Source organism: Tauraco erythrolophus, chromosome 9, assembly GCF_009769465.1.
Source record: "Tauraco erythrolophus isolate bTauEry1 chromosome 9, bTauEry1.pri, whole genome shotgun sequence".
Classification (NCBI taxonomy): domain Eukaryota; kingdom Metazoa; phylum Chordata; class Aves; order Musophagiformes; family Musophagidae; genus Tauraco; species Tauraco erythrolophus.
Window position 1 is genome coordinate 33,670,289 of NC_141473.1, and position 19,310 is coordinate 33,689,598.

At 42.8% G+C, this 19,310-nt stretch overlaps 1 protein-coding gene across 1 annotated transcript in view; it reads right to left on the reverse strand.

The window, feature by feature from the left end:
• Window positions 1-309: 309 nt before the first annotated feature.
• The window catches only part of ANK3 (ankyrin 3), a 203,057-nt gene continuing 184,056 nt past the window's right edge, over window positions 310-19,310 (reverse strand). Inside the window, 6 exon segments of the mRNA XM_086616892.1 lie at window positions 310-378; window positions 2,201-2,260; window positions 2,385-2,468; window positions 10,616-10,714; window positions 14,373-14,751; window positions 16,737-17,409. Of these exon segments, the coding sequence (XP_086473018.1) occupies window positions 310-378; window positions 2,201-2,260; window positions 2,385-2,468; window positions 10,616-10,714; window positions 14,373-14,751; window positions 16,737-17,409 (1,364 nt within the window).

Genomic DNA, 19,310 nt, shown 5'->3' on the forward strand with positions numbered 1-19,310 from the left:
TAGAAAGCGCTATGGGTTATAAACACCAGACTTTGTAAAACTCCCAGAAATTTTACACATGCATCATTATGGCTTTGCTTTATGTTCCAAGAAGTAAAGCTCAGTTTCTCCACATGAACTCAAGGTCATTTCTGCTTCCAAGATCAAGGGTTCGGCTTTGCAGCTCAAAAGCAATGTCAAGGTAGCAGAGACGAGCCATTGCGCAGCCCAGGCACCAGCCCCCGTGTCGCGCAGCGCTCTGCTGGCAAAAGGCTTTAGCAATGGGAGAAAACTGGTCACACTGACCGTTCAGTGGTCGGCTTTCAGCTTTCACGAGTAACTCTTCTTCTCCACATGTCTGACTTCTTTCTTCGTCTTAACCTTATAAGCTTCTCCCTGCTTCAAAGGAAAAGTATAAACATTAACACAGTCTGCAGAGATGGCTTGTAATTGCAAACCTGCTTCCAAAACAGGCTCCACATTTTGCTGTAACAGGATAAGTAAAAAGCAGTTAAATCACATTAACGCTTCATTGCAAAGATACACACAATCTGCTTATCCACTCCACTCTGCTGAGCTGCAAAAGCACAGGCCTGAAATATCATCTTCACGTAGAAAATGCAGGTCTACAATTTGAGCACGAGCCTTGGGCCGGAGCACCCAACTGGCAGCTCTCGGCAGAGGCCCTGCCGTCAACTGCTGCGGGATTCAGCGCCGCTGTCAAGGAAAATCACCTTTCCCAACCGGCCTCCTGGGTCAGCCAGGATTGGCGGACATTTCCAACAGCACTGGCCACAGCTGCTGTTATGATGTTTCACAACATCTGTGCTTTAAAGTGAGCAGGTTAGTAATGGAATAAAGGGAGCGGGACAAAAGCCAGCAAAAAACACCACCAAAGCAGCGCAGAAGTAAAACCAGTGACAGTGACACGCAGTGCAGGTTTCAGCATCTTTAAAACGGCAAACCCCCAAATAAAGTTCATCTTTGCTCATTACAAGTAGCTCAATAATAATCTAAAAATAAATACTCCAGTAATCACAAGCCTCATTCACATCAGAGAAAGGCATCTGTTCATGTGTGGTTATCAGCAGAATGCACCCCTCGGGTGATCTGCATTGATGTATTTGTAACTATTTGTAGTTTCTGACTAATCTAATCTGGTGCAGCAAATTAAAAATGTTTCCCCTTTGCTGGGCAGCGTTTATTTTTTCCCTGATAAAGGGCTACAAAAGAGAGGATGGAAATGTTTGTTTCAACTCTCTGTTTCTGTGTCATTCTCCTTTTTTTGTTGTTTGTTTTTACTACCAGCAGATAAAGAGTATTTGTTATCTTTGTTTGTTTCTGAATCTGTTTTCACTCAGACAAAAATTCCATTAACCCCAATGACAACTTTACTGGAGCAAAGACCTCCCAGGCCCATGCACTGGGGAACAAGGCATGAGCTTCCCTGAAGCCATTTGTCTCCAGAGGTGCTGCCCATTCCCCTGTGGCCTCCTTGGGACAGCCAGAGGCACAGCCTGCCCGCACCTGCCCATAGCCCCAGAGCCTCAGAGCCTCCTGCAAGAGGGGATGGGGCACAATAGGCTGCCTTTCCTGCTGTCCTCCTTTCTTTTTGAGGATGCTGAAGCTGGGCACAGTTCAGCCCTGCAGAAGGGCTTCCAATTTTAATCACCAGGAACAAAATCCTGTCTTGGTGCTTGCTTGTCAAGGACACCATTGCTTGGGCATGTTCACATTCCCCTGAATCCTGCAAACCCTCAGTCACCAGCACAGGGTGTTACGCAGGTGAGCAACAGGCTGGTGGGGACCAGACTGCAGCTCGTTCCTTTGGGCTGGTGGAAAAGCCACACACTGCACCTGTGAGTGTAAGGCACGCATTCTGCAAGGGCTTAACGAAACACACGGACACGGCTCATCCTGATGGCACCAAACAGGCCCCAAACCCATGGTCTAAGCCTGTTGCCCACAGGCAGAAACAGACCTCAGTGCTGCTGTGCCGACAGAATCCAGCCGGGCCCCTGGAGACTGGCCCTGCCCACGCACAGCACGGAGAGACCCCTGCCCCACTACCCGAACGCACGACCTGTTGATAACCGCAAGCGCCGTGCTTCGCCAAGGCTTCTTGTTAAATGCAAACCTCCAGCCCTTTAGCAGCACTTTCTAGCAGTCAACACAAGCCTTTGCCTCTACTGTTATTTCCTGGTAGTCCCCGTTCCATTACCATTTCACCAACTTTCCTCTCATGGGGGATAACAACACGTCTTACTACCTTCCGGGTGATCTGTGGGAAGCAATGCATGAAAAGTATTGATTTTTTTTTTCCCCTAGATTCTAAAGGGAGAAAGTATGTTAAAAGAAGTTACTTGAATGTAAAGATTCAGAGCAGTGATGTAATTCATGATTACTTTTCTCGTGATGACGTTGCCTTCTTCGTCGGTAAACTGTTCCTCTGTTACAGATTCACCAGGAATGTTTTTTGCTTCCTCACCCTAAAGAACGTGTTATAAGATTAGCAACACAGCCTATATTCTGCCAAACCCACACATATTTCCACACCAATCCAAGCAACAAGCACATGCTAGCTTCAACTTTATGTAACAGTTTGCTTTATGTCACACACATAGTATGAAAGCCTTGCTCATTTAGCATGCCAATACCTGTGCGTTTACTCTACAGAATGTGACCTTAAAGCCTGTGGTGAGCTTCTAGCACACTGCTTTTATTAACTAATGCGTGACACGAAGCTCTCTGGGCAACAAATCATCTTGTGGTCAGTCTGAGTCCTATGAGATGGAGGCACAAATTCATGATGCTATAATCTCCAACTGGACCTCCATTAGCTTTTCACAGCTTCTCCATGCCCAGCACGCACAGAAACATGATCTAACACCAAAGTAAGGTGGGGGAAATTTGAGATTTAAAGAGTCAGCTCTACCTATAGCCTTCTAAACACAAGATCTTAAACACATGCACAAAAGACAAGACTTCTCAGCATTCACAAGAGGGAGAAAGGTATCTTACGTGGCACTTTGCTGGCACGGTAACGCCTGCTGACCCGCCGAGAAGCCTCGGCAGCCTGGTGCATGACTTATTGAGACGGGCAGCACCCCAGCCATTGCTTCTTGTAGTCCCAGCAATTTATAGGACCAGCATAAATAAATGTAAAAGCAGTTTTCTAACTGCTGCAGTAGTGACTTAAAACCACTACAAGAATTATTGCTCAAACTATAAATAAATGCTCAGCATTACTTTAGAGTCTAAGGCTAGCTGGCAGTCATGAACTTATGTTCTAGAAGAACTTGGACAATTTTACTTCATAAAGTCATCATTCCAACCTGGATGCTGAAGCAAGCACTGCATTTGATGCTTCAAAAATATCCATTGTCTGTGCTTATTTATTTCATATAAATAAAACAAATATAATCATAGTGTAGCTGGCCTACATATGAAAAATTTCCAAATGTAAACGAATAACCTTTTAAACAAACATACAAAAAATCCTTAAAACATCTTCTCCCCTCACCCTCAACCCACTATGGAAAAATGGCAACTAGAGGGAGGAAGCAGAAAGAAACATTGTATAAAACATATTATATCAATACTGACAACAAATTAATATTTGAATGAGATTATTACAGCTCAACATCAAGCTTTCATAATGCTTCCACATACTAAGCAGCACAGGGCAAATACAATTCCTGTTTACTGTGGTCTGTATGCTCCATAGTTGTCTACATAAGCTCCGGGCGCTGCTCTATACTGAACAAATACAGTGATGCCATGTTTATTCTTTTTAACCACTTTCCCTACAAACAGAGCTTTTTCAATATGTACATTATAACATTAGGTTTGTATGTTTTTCTAAGCTCTAAACCAAATAAACCTCTCCTTTTGGTTACAAGCCATTTGAGGTTCTGTCTATAGCCGAGCTTTTCCATTTTCCTCACTGCAGAAGGATCGCAGCAGGCACGAGCCAGAGGGGAGTCCTGACGAGCAGAGCAGAGCTCTGCCCCTACCCGAGCCCTTGGTCACCGTTTGTCATTATTCTGAAGTGCAGAATTTTTGCTTATTTCGTAGTGAACGCTGTATCCAAATCACCACTTTACAAATAAGTAATTAAACAGTTCTGGCCATTTTACATATCTCTTTCCTCACCCTTTCACAGGCTATATATAAACTTGTTGAATGTTGATGCTTCAAGCAAGCATCACAGAGAGAAGGGCAGGCTCCACAGCCAGGTGGACGTCGCTGCATAGGGACGTGAGGATGAGGTCCTGTGTCTGAGATACATACACCTGGGGCTGCTGCGACCCAGCTGAGGTCCCCAGGCCCGGCAACGGTGGCACCCCTACAAGAAGCATGGCAGAACAAACAGCTGCCAAATCCTTCAGACAGAGCCTGGGCCCACACAATGAATTTCCCAGGAGGACTCTGCTGAGGGGTCGCAGAAAAAAGAAATTATATACCTGCCTAAGTATCGAGGTCAAGCTACGTGAAGGAGGAGGGAAGAGGCTGTCCCCCTCGGTGAGCAGGGCCCCGACAATGGCAGCCTGCTCCTTCCTTTCTCGTGAATGAGGCAGCAGAAAGGAGAAGGGCACCGGGACTGCTGCTGCGGCAGGGGGGCCACCACTGGGTAAAGGTTTTGGGAACCAAAACCTGTGGGGTTTCCTGGCGACAATGAAATGGGGAAGTACTCATTCTGGAGACTTAATACTTTAATCAGAAGCACAGCAGATGGGGAACTAGCTGCACAGTTTCTTTCCTGACCTCCCACTCGTGGGCTCAGAGACTCCCCAGCGGGCTCACGCACAGTGCCCTAAGAGACGGGAGGAAAACCTGGCCCAGGCGTCCCTCCCACGCTCTCATGAACAGCATCTCCAAAGCTACTACAATAAAAACCGTGAAAACAGAAATAAAACAACATAGCCAGCAGCAAGGTCACCAGACTACCTGGCACACCAATACTGCTTGCGTGTACTGGTCCTCTGACTCCTTACTGCCGCTATGAGCGAGGTTATTCCTTAAAACAAGGTAGTGAGAATTACTGCGTTCAGCTTTAAAATGAAAAATGTATTGATGCACTTAAAGATGTCTCTTGGAAGAAAATGCTGTTTTATAAGTATGGTCAATCTACGTTTTTAAGCACAGTTTTAGTATAAATGCTGTAAGTCTCAGCAGTCAGCACACATGAAATCCAGCTTTCACAATTCTCTTGCTGGTGGGTAGTTAAACAAATTGCAGGAGGGGTCACAACTGGCAGGAGGTAGATCTGATTTACCGACATTTCTAATCCTATGCAGTTATAAAGACGGATGTTTGCTAGGAAAAAAAAGCCTTACCCACTGGCAGTTTTACTTGTCAGCTCTCAAACCAGCTTTGGGTTAGAATGGCACATTAGATGACCTTGTCAACAAAAGCTGTTTTTAAACACAAAGCTGGTGCATCTGCGTCACAGCTAAAGAATAAAATTCTTTCTGCTGCATCATACTTATGTGGGCTTCATTTTACCCTTGACCAGTCGAAATCACTGTCACAATACCAAGAGCTTTAGAAAGGCAGGGAGAAAACTTAATACTGCGATTACTGGAAGCTCGGTTATATCCCTGGGACTAAAGCACACAAAGGCTGCAGGCTGCAAGCCTCAGCCCCAGAACGTGCTGGGAAGCTTTGCAAAGCAGAGTGCTTTAATGTCACCCTGTCCGCTGGAGTGTAGTCCTGCCAAAACCAGCTGGTATCCTCTCTCTGCTGCTCTCCAGGGCAGGAGAAGCAAAGAGCAGCTTCCTCAAAGTATTCTGCCAGCTCCACTGATTTTCTTAACAGTTATTTGCAGATTACGGGTGTTCCCAGGGACCTCCAGATAAATGGAGTTATACGGTCAGTGCTGCAGTATTGTGCCAAAGTTCACTGCAGATTTGTCAGTGCTCTGGTTTTCTTTTATGTTTGTTTTGTTACTAGAGGGATAATAGTCCCTTTTATTCCTCGTATACATCTAGTGTTGTTGTAACAGTGGAGAAAAAAGGTGCGGCTGAATGTCTCTTACCCACATGGATAAAAAGGAATTTAAAAGCAGACGGAAATAAGCAAGATGGAAAGATCTTAATATTTAATTTCGCCGAAGACCAGGGGCAGTGCTGCAATGGGAACAGGAGCTGTACAGAGCGCTCGGACCTCTTCCCTTACTGGCCTAAGCCACCACCAAGACATAATCCTTTCAATCTCGAGATCGCATTCTTGTCATGCATAAACAGCAGCTGCGCCTCGGTCTCCTTGGGGTCTCAAGCCTCTGTGGCAGTGGCAGTAGAAACAAACATCTTTCATCAAGGTCATTTTCATTAGCGAGTTCTGCCTACTCAGGGAGGACCTTGTTAATCAGATGCCACAACTCTCCTCCTGCGCCTGTGCTGAGTCTGTACTTGCTTGTTTGCAGACGTATGCTAAAGCCAAAGGGGAATAAAAAAAAACCCGAAACCAACAAACTAACAGGCAACCCAAGGAGACCTGAAAGGAGATGGTGCCACAAATGGAACAGAGTATAGTCCAGTACCAGAAGCTGGGTCATAGGTCTGTTGCTTGTTGCACAGAGGACAACAAGATGAACAGACCTTTTAACAGCAGTCATGTTTTAATTTGCCTCTGTGTTGTCTCACTGAGGCCGGCAGCTCTGACCCTGCCGGTCCCTCGCAGGGCAAGACAGGGTGAGGGCACTTGCAGAGCAGAGCAATTCTGCAGCCCTCCCAGCCTGGCAGAGGCTGCACCCAGCTGAATACATACACAAATGGAAACACTTCCCATGTGCCTTACGTGGGGCACAGGCCCTTAATTCTTCTCACCTACAGAGTGAGAATTTTCACTTTCCATAAATAAGTTTCCTCTGAATAATAAGATGATGAAAGTTTCTGGTTCTAGTTTGCCTGACTGCTGCTCAGGCTCCCGTGTGACTTCTCCAGTGCAGGCTGAACCAAAGCCTCCGCAATCAGTAATGGGAGGTAGCATAGGCAAAATATATGGAAAGAGACAAATAATCTTTAATAAAAACTGGCAAGAAATAACAAAAAAAGTAAAAGATACAAAACGACATCAGATTTGAATAACCCCCACTTAGAAATCTATTTTATTTTCCATTACAAAATTCTACCATAAAACTTTTGGCAAGAATCTTACTAAACAGTTTTTGCCAAAAATTTGTACCCACGAAAGATTTAACAACCTCTGAAAAAGCATGAAAAATTAGACGCTGACTTCTGTCACGACTGAATAAAAGGAGCTTTGGATCAGGCTCTGAATGTGCACATTGTGGCAGCACTCTTATTTTTCCCTTGTGTGCTAATTGCTCGCATTCCTGCGCTACCATAAAACCCTGTTTCTTTTGCAATGCCCCGTCTCATCAATCCGCCATGTGAACAGAAGAGGGGAAAGGAAGCAAAACCAAAACATCTGCACTACCTTGAGGTTAGAATACGATCCTATTACATGTGGAAATGGGCATCAGTCCTTGCTTGTCTGGTTTTATGGGCTCAGCCCTCTGAAGTGCTAAATCCCATGGGAATGTGCTCCAGAGTGCTGAACACTTGACAGGACTCAGCTCTCGGACTGCTGGGAAAATACCTCCAGGGGAGAGAAAAGCCTTTCTCCATATTTGGGCCAGGACAGAGAACTAAGGTAGCAGTTAAAGGGAAATAACAGTGTTAGCAATAATATAGAACAGCACAGAAAGGCAAAACAAGTTGGGAAAGAAGAACAAAGGTAATGAAGCAGGCCCTGACAGTAGCTGTGGAGGCACACAGCAAAGCCTTTTTCCACAGGACTCAATTTATCCTCAAGGTTTTGGTGTTACCAAACTTTATCCCTGCAGGCTACACGAGCGCCTCTTGCTTTTTAAGGCAACATACAGGCAGTAATGAATACACATTACGGGAAAACAAGGCAGCTCCTGCGTGCAGCTCTGCCCGCAGAGGCTCCAAGCGCTCCCTTGTCCCTCCCTGCTGCTGCAGCTGTTGGCACAAGCCGGCAGAGCGGGCTGACGGCACGGGCACAGCACTGCCAGCCGTTGATGAAGCCTGCGCCCAGGTTTTTCGGATGTTGGAAAGAGATTTTATTCCAGAGAATGCAAACTCACAAAGGTTTCTAGGGCTGGCTCCTAAGTAACCGTACCATAAGACAGTACAGGATAAGTACTCCTGTGGTCTGTGCGGCATTCCATCAGCAGTGTGTGGCCGGCTTGCTGTCCCTGTCCGGGGAACGGGAGAGCAGGAGGGGATGTGTCCCTGCCTCCTACTCTGCATCACCCCTTGACAACTGTTTGGCCAGCCAGGAGTGTCAGCAAACACAAGAGTGGAAGGAGAGCCTGATTCCCCTCCACCACTGCTCCGTGCGAGCGATGCCAGCCCCGCTCACTGCAAGCCACAGAGGGGGCACTGGGGCCATGGGGTCAGGCACAACACCCGCTGCTCCCGACTGCTGCTGGGGGCCCTGCGGCAGAAACACAGGAGCTATTTTCACTCTGCAGGCTGAGAACGTTGCTCCGGGCCTCAGCACTACATCCTGAGACCTCTTCCCTGAACAAGGAGCTGTTCCTCAGCTGGTGCGTGCTCTCACAGTCATTTCAGTTCAACCAAACCAAACCTCTGCTCCCAGGAATGTGCAGAAACTAAAGTCCAGATCCCTACCAAAGTTAAAGCTTGATTCTTCCATTTCACACCACCATTTCATGGACTTTACATAACCAAAATATACCTATTGAAATGGTTGCTTCCGCTATCAAACTCTTTCTCTAACAGCCTGATGACTGCTGCTTTGAAAATTTTTCTTGTTCTGTTTTAAGCCTGTCTTGAGCTGCAGTTGAAGATAAGAGGAAGCTATAAATCATCAGAAAATGACAGAAGTATCACATGTATTTTCTAATCAAGAGACAGGTACAGCCTGAATCCAATTCAGCTCAGACGCGTTCCCAACAGAGCGGGTTCTGCCACCTCCACTCGCCAAGCACACCTTCCCAACTGCATCTGCACTAGCTGCACATTACACCACTATATACGCTGCTTTACTGTTGCTCTGTTAAAAGTTCAACCCCAAATTATACCACCGCATTTAAAAACAATTTTCTATGTCTTTCTCTAAACACTGCGGATGTACTTGGAAAGCAAGTGAAGGCTGCCTTTTCTACTCCGATATTTCCTGACTCCAAAGCAGTGGACACTCAAGTAGTTCAGACATAAATTGGGTGGGGGATTGTCAGTCATAGGCCAACTATGCAGCCATTAAAACTTTCAGCACACGGATACTTAATGCCTTACCAGAAATGCTCCTACAGCATTCAAGAGTCTGTAATCACCCACAGGCAGCCTGCTCCGTTTGAAAACAGAAACCACATTCCTGTTTCTGACCAGCCATGTCTTATCTGCAGAGGGAATTACTGATGAAGGGTTATACCCCAACCTGCCCAGTGCCTTTCGTGGAAGGCAGCAGCATCTGCCTGTGAAGATGAGGTATCGGACAAAACATTCACTTCTACTGAGTTCATTTTTGCAATTCCTGCCTTGTCCCAAACGGATGCGTGACTGGTATACTGAAGAAATTCAAGGTGAAGACAGTCAGAAATGTCATCCTGCCTTTTCCAAAAGCATCTGTGACATGGACAACTCAGTAGCTGTGCAGAGCAGCTCATCTGCCATCCACATCATACAAAAGGTGCAGTGCCCATATACAAACTCTTCTCCGCAAAGAATGCGGAGTAACAGCAATATAGATATGTGCAATCAGAGTGCCACGAATCATTCCTGAAGTGATTCCTATCTTTGGCAAACTCAGCTAGTGCTGTATTAGCACTAGGGCGGTTGGCTGTCTTTTTCATGGCTTGAATACATGATTTTCTAATGAGAATCTGATAAATCCTGCAAGTTACTGAGGGATTAACATAATAGTTTGCAATGCGGAGCAGAATTATTTTCTTATGCTATATGCTGCAGGCAAATAATGCCATACTGTATGGCCATACAAGAAAAAATGAGGGCGAATGCAATTATTTATATGACTATGCCATTGTTATCAGTATATATAAATTATGCTGTGCTGCAAATAAAGGCCATCTGTAAATAGATATACTAAATAAAGCCGACTGAAGGCGATGCAAAGACTCTTAACAACTTTGACAGGTTTTAAATCAGGATCACCTGCTGTTTTGAGGAGGTTTTTCAGAACACATTAAGCGCTTAGTACCAAAAGTTTCAACCAGAGTACATGGCTCATACTCTTCTATATCCCACTCATGTACATTCCTGCAATGTATAAATTTTTTAAGAAAATAGGAAAAAAATTGTCACCCACATCTGTCTGCAATTCATTTTGCTCTACATCAGACCAACACTCTGCATTTAGCTGTAGTCTGAAGACAGCATGCAAAACAGCGGCAGTGAAGGACACGACATGCCATGCAGCACAGTTGTTTTCCAGAAGAAGACAACCATAAACCTCCGGGTTAAGCAAGAAAGGCCACCTAGCACTTGGTTATAAATGCATACTGGCAATGGAAAGCAACACTACCAGAGGGACTCCAGTATGCCAAAACTGACATTCTGACACAGCAGTCCAAACCCACGTCCATGCCAACGTCACCTCAGGAACCCAAATGACAAAATACCTTCAGAATCAACCGCCGACGATAAACTCTTGTAGTAATTCTCTGCTCTTCATCTGAGCTCGACTCACTCTCAATCTCACTGTCACTGTCACTACATTCCTAACAAATGCAGTTTAGTACATTTGAACAGCACATTTGCAAGACAGAACATGCTGATCAGGACTAGGAGAAGAAAACAGAGGTTATCACGGACAGTGTTTTTCCTCTGTCTATTATGTACATAATGACTCGCAGTTTTGCTCTTAAAGTATATGGTGGGAGGAGGCTTTTTTGTTCCTTGGCATGTTGGAGCTTGGTAAGTATACCAGCTACGGAGTAACTCAGCAGCTCTTAAGTCTTAGAAAATGGTACTTGGAATGCATCCGACCTGTGGAATTTCTAAATCTTACATAGTTGTTACAAATTTTGTGTACAAAAAACCCTTGTCATAACTCCTTGCTTTTTTCTCCTTAAAATTAATGTTCAAACTAATTGTATGGATTCACAAGGTATGGGACGTGAATTCCCTCATAAAGAAAGAAGACAGCCACACAGAAAAATTCAGTGTAGCATCTCCACAAAGAAGATTGAAAATAAGCATTTTGAAGAACTTCTCCATGTAAATGGCTTTCCTGCTCAGCATTTATTTGCTTTTAAGTAGCAAAACTGTAGTGTGAAGTAAAACCATTCTGCAATTTTTAAGAAGGGAACTGGTAGACCTCAGCTCAGGGCAAGGGGGAACAGCCTGACGCTGGTCTCGGCTTGGTGTTGGGAAGTACCACAGCCGCATGCAGGTGCCTACTCCATCCTGTCACCCTCTGACAGTCCCAATGTTTTCCCCTCTGAAACCCAAGGAGCTCCTCAGCTTTGAGGCTGAACAGCTCTTTGTGCACATGCCTGACGGAGGGCTTCATACCTATGTGTGTGATGGACACAGGGCAGAGGCCCTTCTCAAATGATGTTTCACTGAACCAATCTTTTTCTGAATAGAGAAATTTGAAAATTTTCTCTATAATTACTCAATGACAGCCCAAAACTGATTTTCAAGTCATGAGCAGCAGATACTGCTTACTTCATTTCATTTAATTTCTCTTTTTGAATCTGGCCCAAGACATCCGAAACAAGAAGCATTTCTCAGAAATGATGCGTAAGATAAGAGTAGACATAGGTGGATGGAGGAGAAAAAGGACTATATAACAAAAAGCATTTAGGGCAGGATGACATTATTCACCTCCACGTAAAGTCTCCTGCTGTCCTCTAACACTAGCCAAATAAATATACAAATAAATTATAATCCAAGCCTATCCTGAAGAAGTAACAAGAAGCAGAAGAAGATTCCCAGAGGGCTTGGAGGAAGAGTTATTTTTAATAAGTAGATTCAAGTGGTTTATTTGTAATGGAATTCTGACACTGGGAGTCACCTCCGCCATGTGGTGGATGTCACCCTCTTTGGGATAACAGACCAATTGTGCTATGCTCCTCTCATTTAAAAAGATCACTGGAATTTGATGCTTGAGCATTCGAAGAGAATTATATGGCCTACTGCACTGCTTTTGTAAGCTTTGGGGCCTTTACATGGACTTGGGATGAGACCAACAATTTGTTTTACCCACATCACCAGGCAGCAGCCCAATATCAATCGTCTGAGTTTATCTCTTGTTGCAAATTGTATGCCAAAACACTGATGCAGCCCTCACCCTGCAGTTGGATGACTATTGCTTCTTAGCTCTTTCACAACGGGTCATAGGAAAAAATATCTTACTTTGAGAAGTAATTTTATTTCGTTCCCCCTTTCTTTCCACAGAAATAAGTCTGTTTCTTCCATACTGTTCTCTTTATGGAGCATTTCTGAAGAATGCCTTGCAGAAAGACTGTAGCTGAAATTCTCTTTCTGTTTTCATGACAGTCGATGAAGAGTCCCATCATGAAACAGACTGTGTTAGTAATTAAACTACTGGCTTCAAATTAGATTATAAGAATTCTTGAAGAAACATCGACAGGATACTAGAAACAATTCTTGTTATCATTCTGAAAACCACTAGTTTGTTACCCATTCAGACTTTGTGAGAGACTCAGGTTTAGAAATGACACTATTTTCTGATACCGGTTTATTCAAAGATCAGGTCTATAAAAAGGCTTGTTATTTAGAAGATAATCTTATCACCCTTTACCAATACAGCAAAAGTAGTGCAAAAAGCACGCGCTTATTTTTCCCAATCCAGATGGGATATCCAAAAGTAAAGACGACACAGAAGTGGGTGACAACTTATCTTCTTGCTGATGGGAATCCAGAGGGGGAAGTGCAGGACTGTGACAGTGTCCATCTACTCTTATTCCTGCATTTAGACTGAGAGTAATAGTATCTGCCTGAGCTCTGCCCCAAAGCCGACCGGCACTAAAGGAACTCTGCCATCTGCCTTTAACTGCCTCTGCAGAAGGCTCTTACTTACATTTTTAAGTATTCCAGTAATTAGTGAACATTAGGAAAGATCTTCGCTGCTGCAACTGTGTCACGAACTAATAACAAGATAATAACAATCATATGCTGCATAACTGCTGAGACTGATTATGTTACCATCTAATAAAAGAACTCATGGTTGTATAATCGAAAGAATAGTTTAAAATTAATTCATTTAAACCAGAATGATTTATAGCAGCCCACCACAGCCAACATTTTTATTATGCTACAAGTAAAAAAAGAAGCTATATCATGTAGAAGCAATTCTACTGAAATACCTCGCTTCCAGAAGTTATAATCTCCTGTATTACATCCAGGAAAAGACAATCTCAGCAGAGAGAGGAATGTAGAAGCAGCTCAGCAATTCTCTTTTTCAGCCTGGTTCGCTGCAGTCCTGTGGTCTATTCTATGGCAACCCTCCCACTGCTGGGGTGCAAGATGCACACAGCTATGAGGCTAGAAGCCATTCTTTGAATCAACTTTACTTTTAAGCTTCTGGGAAATAAATATAAGCAACTGAAAAAGCTATTAAAATCTTCATGGTCAGAAAATAATCCATAACTGAAGTTCTGCAGTTAAGGATGTGCGAGCCAGGCAAGGTAGAAATGAAGGGGAGCCCCTCTGCAGTATTTTAAAGAGTAAGAACCACCACTTGGAAAAGTGCTTTACACATTTGGTAATCTTTTGATTCCTCTTAGCTGGATGCACTTTGGAGTTGGGATGAGTGAGGCCATGAAACAAAAAAAATAAGGAGGATAATAATAAAAAACAATAAATTTTTGCCCAAAATTTATTTCTCTGCAAATTAACAGAGTGAAAAAATGCAGGGGGGTGGGGTGGGGACAAGGAGTCCCTATATCTCTTTGCTCACTTCAATGTCACAAAAAGAGCAGAAACCAGTGGCATCACCTTACTGGAAACAGATGGAGAACAGCTGAGCTGTTTGGCACTATTTGCACAGGTGGTATGTCAGGGCAGGAAAGGGGCCTGTTCCCCAGCGATGCGGGACAGCAGTCCCAGAAGCTGCTCTAACCTCTTCCAGGGCTCGGGGCCAGTCAGGCAGAGGATTATGCAGCCCTGCTTGGCTCCTCTGCCTGCCCTGACTCCATCTCATGCTATTCACACTGCAGAATATAAATTTCTACTAACTTCCATTTTTCTTAATTTAGCAATAAATAGAAAAGGCATAAAGAAGGACAAAAAAAACCCAACAAAACCCTGTCACAAATAACATTAAAAGTCGTACAAAAAATTATGTCAAGCAATATGTCAAGCAACAGAGACTCCTCACACAGTTAATTATTACAGGACATACTGTACCTTCTGTTCAGACATTACTGCTCCCTCCTCCTCTTGGATGCTTGCTCTTGGCTTGCCATCCTCAGAAGTACTCCAGCTCATCTTCTTCACACTGACAGGCACAGATGTTTTGTTGCCTTCTGTTGTTGGCTTGCTAATCTCTTCCAAAGATTTCTGATATGCTGTTGATGATAATGTTTGCTCATCAGTACCAGCTGAAATTTGCGGCTTTGTTTTCAGGGCTTCTTTGTCACTCTGTTTTCCCACATCATTTAAAGATTCCTGGATGTAGGATTTAGTTTTCGCCTCTGCTGTGGATTCGGATAAGCTTCCATTTGTTTCTGGCTTCCCTGCTTCTCCTTTGATATATGAGGTAACAGAATCCCTACATTGGTCCGAACTACAAGAAAAAAAGAATAGACAGCAGTTCATTGCCTAAATCACACGCAGAAGGGCAAAGCACTGAACCTCTTACTGAGCCTTCATTCTCAGCACAGACATTTCAGACAGAGGAAAGTAAAATTTTAAATTCAGCTTGCAAACATCAATCAATTTAATAGCCTTGTCTTCGGCATCATGGTATCTTTTCAGAAGCAGCGAGAATATTGTCAACACTGGAAACATGGCCAAATGTTTTATGTTAATCTCCTTCCACTTACCGGGGCGAGGAAGGAAAAAGGGAAAGAAAAACACACAAATTTCCTTGTATAATCATGAGATAAATCCCAAGGCACTAATTCTTTCCCCTGCTCTCTGACCAAGGAGGTGATCAAAGTATCTGTTACTGTGCAATTACCAGCAACGACCAAATAGTTTACGTTATTTTTTCCCCCAGACTACAATACCTGTATTCCAGATAAGTTACACCTTTAAAACAATTGGGTGTCTGAAAATAAATCCTTAGACAGTGCAGAGTTTCAATACTACACAAAGCCAAAGGCAAGGAAGGTTACTACAAGATAGAAAGGTGACCAAAATTTTGCCTTAGATTACCTCCGGACAGGTTTAACCTGCACTTCTGATACACGGTTTTCTTCTCTTTCGCATTTTTGCTTACTTTCAGATGAGCACTATGACTGTACACATGAAAATACTATAGCTATTTGCTGGCAAAACTCTTATAGAAAGACAGCAAATTGAATTCATCGAGTTAGAAATGGATATATTATCCTCTTAAGGAAGCCCTTTTACTTCTAGAAGCAATCTATTTTACTCATTTAACAATATAAAATGCAGAGTAACAATACTTGCTTAACAACAGAAATCACAGCAGTAGTAGATGAAGTGCTTTGCAGTCCTGAAAGACAATCAGTTTGCTGAAATCAATGGCCGAATTCCCACTGGATTCAGTAAGAGAGTATCTAATGCTACCTGGAACATTAAAACCTCCTGAGTCAAAGCTGCAAAGGATGTAAACTGCTGACAGACAAATGATCGCTCTGCAGATAATCATTCTCTGCTGATTTACAGCTCATGCAGACCTAGCTCCTTCAATTAGTAATCATGGGAGCGATGTACAAAACAAAGGTAGGCAGGAGCTCTTCACCCAGCGGGTACCAGTAAGGCTGAACACAGCAACACATATTGTGAACGCTGAAAGCTTAAGTAGGTCCAAGGGGAGACTGGAAAAGCTCATGCAAGAGAAACGCATTGACGATAAATATGTAGAAAGCATCCATCTCAGCAGGTCATTATGCTGAAAGCAAGCGGAGCTTGGGAGAGTACTGGAGGAAAACAGTGTATGCATCCACTCTCCTCCTTCCCTGAGCACCCTCTGCTGTCACTGCTGGGAGACAATATACGGGACCAGATGGATTTGGTATCACCATTCTTACCTTCTCATGCTTTGTAACTCATCTCTTTTAGAAGTCTAGTAAATCAGCACGACATAACAGGCTTCAAGTAAGTGTTATAAAACCAGTGACAATTTAAAAATTGGCGTATGGAAAAAGTAACAACTATCTAAGGGAAGGCAAAGAGATGGAATGAAAAGGATGATTGCTAAAAGGCTACTCGAGAAGTAAGAGTAATGTAGTACCCCGGTTTCAGATAATGTGTATGTTCAGATACAGTCCTCGATTCCAGTTACATCTATTCATCACTTAGAATTAGATAAAAATAGAAACGGACAAGATAAAGAACACAAAAAGTAGTATTAGCCTCTAAACATAGACTACTTCTGAAATACCTATACCAAGAATGAAAACTGATAAATATGTAATTTGTCTGCGGCCAAATCCAGTCAAATATTACTTTTAAACACATGTACCTGCTTGCACATGTACATATGCTCACAGGATAGCAGAGCAGCGGGCTCAGCACCGCGCCTGCAGCAGCATGGAAAGGCTTGCTTACACACACACGCTCTGACACGAAGGTGCTCACCTATCGTCCAAGCGATCTAGCAGGCTACCACCTATTCTGCGTCCCGATGTCGGTGGCTCGGTGACACTTGACGAGTCAGGCTGCCAACCTGTAATTGAAGACATTTCGTGTTCTGCTTGTTGAACACCTTTAAGAATTGACCATACTCTTTCTTCCGTCATCTCCTCAGACTCAACTCCTTCTTCCAGATGAATGTCCTCAAACAGAGATTTAAGCTTTTCTTCTGTCATCTCCTCATCAGTACCAGACTTTTCTCTCTCAGGCTGTTCAGTCCTTACTCCTCTTTTACTAGTCTCTTCACTCTGCCTTTGTTTAGCATCTTTTGATATCCCGCCATAACTACCAAGATACCGTGGAAAATCCTTAAGGTCCACTTCCTCCAACTGGCTCTCGCCTATGGAAATATCTTTAGGTGTTCCTTCTCTAGGCACTGAGAAATCGAGTTTGCTGTCATCCAGTGAAGTGTCTTCTTCAGTCACCACTGGCGGTGCTGCTGCTGTACCATCTACGTGTCCCTGGGAGGTCACTAACACGTCACTCAGTCTACTGGGAGTTCTAAGGGGTGACTCTAGGCTAGAGGTGTCGCTAAAGAAATCGTCCTGATGGAAAGGGGTGGGTGGCACGAAGCGCAACCCTGTGGGAGTTTCCAGTTCCACTTGAATGGTGGGATAACCTAAGGAAGACAGCACATTTGGACTGACTGGGATGAAGCATGGAGCGAAAAATAAGCAAATGTCAAATGATTCATGAATTACTTAAAAGTATGAAACGTATGAGGAGGTGCAGGTGTATAAGAACTAATGCAGTTCTTATAGATTTCTTTACTTTGTCCTAAACAGGTGAAACAAAAAATGAGTACTGCCAGTGAATAGTACAGTGAAGCCAGTACTTTTGACTATTTTTTAAATAGCCTGTAAGGATTTCAGCAATTGTTTTTGCAGCCATTTTAACATTTTCAAGCTATAGCAGATTGCATTATGAGCATGCAATAAATCAAATGTGGACAAGGGTGGTTGTCTCTATATCCAATACAATCTCTTGCAGCCATATTGTGTAAATCTTTCTTTTCCAGTTTTTTTTTTAATTTGAAAGTTTAATAAATAGACAGAAGTAGATCGTAAGATAGGACAGCCACTTTTTTGTCAGTAGGTACAATTTCTAAAACAGGTCCACATTTTTTATATGCTTCTATAGAAAAATACACAATACCAGCTATACAATGCTACTAATATATATCTCCAATTTAACCACAGAGCCAGAAGAATGGAATAGTTAAAGAATGAAGAACAGAAATGGATCCTAATGAGGATACTAAAGAACAGTAGATAGCAGGATAAAAAACTAAAAAAGGAAGTTAACAAAGGGATAACAGAAGACAAATACAGCAAGGGAGAGCTATATGAATATTTCAGGTACAGTAAAGTTATACAGGTGAGAGGACTGTGGTGGGTAAGGAGATCTTGGTGATCTTGGAGAGTGAGGCGATCTTGGTGACATGGGTACAATCAGATACACTGATCAAATAAAGAGAGAAAAGAAAAAATGATGAAAACACAGGAAAACCATACAAAAGTATTACAGCGAATATAAACATAAAAATGACAACAAAATCCGAAGTTCACTTTCCAGCAGATAATAGGTTGGGTAATCTATGAAAGGAAAAAATACATGCTGTGGGGTTAACTTGACATTGTGCTGCCTGCAAAGGGAGGTGCATTAACAGGGTTTGCTTATTTTCTTTTCTGAATCAGCTGAGAGAAAAGCAAAGGTGGTCTGGTCTTGGTGAGGAAAGGAAGCTTGAGGAAGGTTCAGAGAAGAGGAGAGACAGAAAGCAACTGCAGAGAAGCGTATTTTTTTCATAAAGATATTGATGCTACTATTAAAAGGCGCAAGCAACATTTCAAGAGCAACTTTCTTAAAATGTCAACAGAAAAATATTTCTGTAATGCAATGATTCAATGATGAGCAATGCTGCTCAATAATGGAGGTACACTGAGGTTATATACTCCAAAGGAAAAAAAAAAAAATCCTACTAAAATACAGAGAAGGCTCAATATATATTTGAACAAATTACAAAAAGTAAAGGAAATGCTACTTACAAAAGAAAAATCTTAGTTAAGGAACTATTTATAATACATGGACAAAAATCAAAGTAAAGAATGTAGCAAGCCAGTGCCTGTTAGCTTATGTTTACAAGAAGAAAAAATAACATTTAGCATTTTCAACAAACTGGTAAATAGTAAGTATACCTATGGCAATTCTGTTTTAGAAGAACAACTTCATTTATCCTTTTAATCTGGCTCAAAATTAACCTGCACAATTCTGTTCTCAGTTGGTACAGTTTCCATGTGAAAATAACTACACAATTTTACCCATTAGTAGACTGAAAAAGATATTCTGTCATAGACTAATAAAACATTTTCTTATTTTTCTACTGCCATTGTAAAAATGGTCTAAGTGAAAATCATACAGTATTTGACGTTCACTTGTCTCAAAGAGGCTTGGTAGTAAATTGCATATAAATTTACTCTATGCAATTACTAAGCACTTTTTTTCCCCCTCCTCCTTCTTTTT